Source organism: Engraulis encrasicolus, chromosome 13, assembly GCF_034702125.1.
Source record: "Engraulis encrasicolus isolate BLACKSEA-1 chromosome 13, IST_EnEncr_1.0, whole genome shotgun sequence".
Taxonomy (NCBI): Eukaryota; Metazoa; Chordata; class Actinopteri; order Clupeiformes; family Engraulidae; genus Engraulis; species Engraulis encrasicolus.
In genome coordinates, this window is record NC_085869.1 from 27,638,211 (window position 1) to 27,643,210 (window position 5,000).

At 45.7% G+C, this 5,000-nt stretch overlaps 2 protein-coding genes across 2 annotated transcripts in view; one reads left to right on the forward strand and one right to left on the reverse strand.

Moving 5' to 3' along the window:
* Positions 1–2,905, forward strand: part of tfg (trafficking from ER to golgi regulator) — an 18,850-nt gene extending 15,945 nt beyond the window's left edge. Inside the window, exon 8 of the mRNA XM_063213600.1 lies at positions 786–2,905. Coding sequence (XP_063069670.1) covers positions 786–1,240 — 455 coding nt within the window. The 3' untranslated portion in view covers positions 1,241–2,905. The remainder of the gene's footprint in view (positions 1–785) is intronic.
* Positions 2,906–3,115: 210 nt separating this feature from the next.
* LOC134460489 (target of Nesh-SH3) overlaps positions 3,116–5,000 on the reverse strand; it is a 50,470-nt gene continuing 48,585 nt past the window's right edge. The window contains exon 23 of the mRNA XM_063212876.1: positions 3,116–4,776. Within this exon, the coding sequence (XP_063068946.1) occupies positions 4,661–4,776 (116 nt within the window). The 3' untranslated portion in view covers positions 3,116–4,660. The remainder of the gene's footprint in view (positions 4,777–5,000) is intronic.

Consider the following 5,000-nt stretch of genomic DNA (forward strand, 5'->3'; position numbering starts at 1 on the left):
GGACCTCACCTCTCAACTTTCAACCCTCACCTATAACCAGGGCTCTAAATTAACCTTTTTTTTAATCACTAGCCAAAATGGCTAGTAGATAGATGTTAATATTTCTAGCCAAACACACTCACCACAGTGAAAGTGTTGTATTGAGATGATGTAGCATCTCAAGAGGCACTCCCCATGTGTAAATAAAATAAATACAAGTAAAATACAATGGGTCAAAGTGGCTAGTAAGTTCTATTTTCTACCATCTAGACCGAATTTTCACTGCCGGTTGGCAGGTGTTTTAGAGCCTTGCCTATGACCCCTACGGCCTGCCCTGTAAAACCTAGCCTTGCAACACCTAGCCCCCCTCCTGACCCCAGCAACAACCACAATACCCATAATAAGGCCCTCACACTGATGTGTATATTGACAACGGACGTTTGATTCAAAAGCTGAAGAATTCTAGCAGATCAATTGTGGATGCTTCAAAATTGTTGAATGGAATACAATAGAAGCCCGCTGTCCATATATATTTACTTTCACCTGAAAGATGGATAGATGCTCATCTCTGCCTTTTAATTTATGCTCACTTCCTATGACCTTCCTTCTAGTATTTAGATCTCAGAGAAAATGTGCTGTACCTGCAAGTCAACTAAACTTCATCTTTTTCCCCTCTCTTCCTCCTCCCCTCATCTCTCTCTCTCTCTCTCTCTCTCTCTCTCTCTCTCTCTCTCTCTCTCTCTCTGTCCCTCTCTCTCCCACCACACCAAACCTCATCTCTCTCTCTCTCTCTCTCTGTCCATCAGGAGGCTACCCTGCTCAGCAGCCGGGCGCTCCACAGGCTCCTCCCCAGCAGCAGTTCCAAAACTTCCAGGGTCCCGCCCCCACCTCTCAGGCCGCCGCCCCCAGCCCCGCCCCTGGCCAGTTCCCAAGCCAACCGCAGGGCCCGCCACAGCAGGCGCCCGGCTTCCCCGCCCAATCGCAGCCCGGCGCTGGCCAGTATCCGCCGGGGGCCTTCCCGCCCCAGAACTACACTACCCAGCATGCACCACAGCAACAGCAGCAGCAGCCGGCCAACTACAGCATGCCGCCCGCCTCTCAGCCTCAACCCGGTTACCCGCCGCAGGCTCGGCCCGGATACACCCCGCCCCCGGGGGCCGCCCCATCCCCCACCCCGCCTCCCGGGGGGTCAAACCCCTACGCCCGTAACCGACCCCCTTACGGTGCGGGGTACACCCAGCCGGGACCCGGATACCGATAAATACACCCACTCACTCACTCACTCTCACACAGACACACACACACACACACAGGGGTATATTCCAAAACCATGGTTAAGGGATGAGCCTGGCTAAGTTGAGCTGTAGGAAATGGTAAACCTGCTAATGGATAGTTCACAGGTGTCATTTAGTTAAGAAAATGAGGACTCCAGGCCTTTCTATTTTATGATTTACCACGACTTAAAAATGAACTTAACCTGGTTTACTACTGAGACAGGTTCCTGGAATGTCCCCCCCAGACATATACATACATACGTACATACACACACACACACACACACACACCCCTAAGTCCTACGCCTGCAACCGACCCCCATACGGCCAAGGGTACACCCAACCAGGACCCGGATACAGACACAAGCACACACCCACACACCACACACACACACCGCCTGGCCCACACACACAAACACACGCTCACTCTGGTGATCTGATGTTAACAGAGCTCATGCGAGCCTGGACCCCTTGCACCCCCCCCAACAGCCAACACACCTTTCAGCCTGCCTTCATAGCTAATATATCACCCCCTTACACACACACACACACAAACACACATTTATCTCATTTAATGTGCGTTTGATTGAATGACTGTTTCTGTGCGAGTGTCTTTTGTGAGAGTGAGTGCATGTGTGTGCGTTTGTGTGTGTGTGCACTTTTGAGAGACCAAACAGAATAGGATTTGTTTGTTTTTTGTTTGTTTGTGTGTGATTACTTGAAAAGTGCGAAGTGTGTGTGCGTGTGTGAGATCATTTTGTGAGTTTGATCATTTTGTGAGTTTGGTGTTTTTGTTTTCTGTCCATCTGTATTTTTTGTCTTTTTTTTTGCGTGTGTGTGTGCTTGTGTGCGTGTGCATTGTGTGTTTTACTGCTCGTCGCCCTGTCCTAACGCACCCTAAATTGTAACAGTTTAAACACTAGAGAACGATCATTGCTGAGGCTCAGACCTGCCCTCTGAAGGAACATCTTGCTCTTTATCTCTCTTTATCTTTCTATCTTTATCTCTCTCTCTCTCCCCCCTTCTCTCTCTCTCCCTTTCTGTCTCTGTCTCTCTCTCTCATAGAAGTCCTCTGAAGAAGCCTGCCTCTCTCTCTCTCTCTCTCTCTCTATGCTCTCTCCATCATACCTGTCATCTGAAGGAGCCTCTCTCCATCACTCTATCCTCTTGTTTTTATCACTCTTTCTGTGGATTATATTTTATCCGCAATTTATGTCGTTCATTGCTGTTATTATTATTCTGTCTGTCTCTGTGTCACGGTTTATTGCTAATCCAAGGCTGCAGAGTTAGCAGGCTCCATGGATATGAACACTGGATAGCAACATTGACCACTCCCTTGTAATGGAGTGAATGCCTCAAGCCAAGTCGTATGCTATGTTAAAACGGCATATTGCTACCATCATTCGGTGACGAGGCAATATGCACGTTACCCTGTAGGTGGCGGTAACATCTATGAGAAGTATCATAATACTGACCTAAGATGGCGGCGCCTGGGGTTGGGCCATGTCAAGATGTTGCATCTGGTGTTCATATCGATGAGCTGACGCTACTCTGTGGCCACATCAGTATTTTCTGTTCCCACTCTAACCCTTTTGTTTCTCTTAAACTAAAATAAATAAATGAGTAAATAAATAAAAAGGCTTTGAAATGGACATTGTCTTCTGTTGTGTGTGTGTGTGTTTGTGCTAAGGTGTAGAATGATGTAGGTGTGTGTGTTTAATTCAGAATGATACTGTAACTGATTCTGTGTGTGTGATGTATGTTAAGGTTTATGTGCAATATGGTGCTAACAGACAGTGTGTGATCATATAAAAAAGTGCTGAAAGTTCCTGTCACAGGCTGTGAGTGTGTGCGTGCGTGCAATTACGTGTGTGTGCTGTTACGACTCAAACAATTCAGGATATCAGTTTAACTTAATCCACTTTTATTACAGAAAATACTTGATGTGATAACTGACGTACTTGTCAAAAAAACATATAAAAACATATAAAATACAAATATATTTAAAATACATCTGTATATTGGCAGGTTCCCGTACAGACGGAAGTTTTCTCTCATCTCAAGCTACATATTGTCATATAATTCTCTCTCTCTCTCTCTCTCTCTCTCTCTCTCTCTCTCTCTCTCTCTCTCTCTCTCTCTCTCTCTCTCTCTCTCTCTCGCACTCACACACACACACACACACACACACACACACACAAATATATAGGGTATTTTAAAAGGTGTTCTAAATAAAACATTATTACAATCACTTGCCGCCTAAATATAATACCCTCTCTCCCTCTCTCTCTCATACACACACACACACACACACACACATAAAGTCAGTCATACTGTACAAAACATCTAGAATTCACGTATACCACTACCACGTATACACTTTGCTACCCATCATATAAAAAGACGCACACACAGCCAATACTATACAGTCTATACTATATAGTTCTGTGTACCTTCAGTAATATATACATATTATTAGTATACCTTTCTTAACCATCATGTCGTCACACACACACACAATACCAATCCTATACCATATGCTGTATAGTGTCTAATATATTCCGTCTTGCTCTCTCTTTCTGTCGCTCACACACACACACACACACACACACACACACACACACACACACACTCTGTCAGTACTATATACTATACTGTAATATTGTTCCTCTGTTATATATCTCACTCTATCTAGCAATCCTATACCTAATAGTACTGTATAGTGTCTGTAATATATCTCTCTGTAGTGTATCTGTCACACACACACACACACACACACACACACACACACACACACACACACACACACACACACACACACACACACACACACACACACACACACACACACACACACACACACACAAAACAGCCAACCCTATACTGTACTGTATCGCTTCTGTAATCTCTCCTTTGTAGTATATATACACATGCACACACGCACACACACTGTCAGTCCTATACTGTATATTGTAATTGTGTGCTCCATGCAAGCATCACGTCTGTGATCAATAAGCTCCGGTACATCATATACATACTGAATAAATACTTAAGGTGTGTGTGAGTGTGTTTGATTTTTGAGAGACCACCTGGACCTCTGATAATGTTCAGCTGAGCTGTGATTTGTGCGAGTATGTGTGTGTGTATGTCTGTGTGTGCATGTGTGTGTGTGTGTGCGTGCACCTTAAAAAACAATCAATGTGTGTGTGTGATCTCTGTGTAAGACTGTGCTATCTGTACCACTGAAAGATTACACATTGGGCAAGGACCTGTCGCTACCCAACCAGAAAGAGGGCAGGGAGGTGAGCCAATGAGAAGAGGGTCTGGAAGACAGTCGTCCCATCAGATGAGGGACAGGGAGGAGGTGAGCCAATCAGAAGAGGAAGGGGGCAGTTGTCCAATCAGGACTACCACTTCCCTGGGATGGACACTCCACACTCGTACCAGGACACGTAGTTGATGTGGGAATTGCCTCCTATGGTGCCAAACGTCACAGGCTCTTGGCGCATCGCCCGGTAGAAACCTGGAGAAGACACACACACACACACACACACACACACACACACACACACACACACGTTAATAACCACACCGGCCTTAAACGCACCGGATGGCAGAAACCGGAACACACACACACACACACACACTCCATAGTGCGGCCTCTACTTAATAAAAACTAGCCACAGATTAATTAGTTGTAAATGGCCTCAACAGCAGCATCTGGTTGTTTGGGGTGGAGAGGGGAGG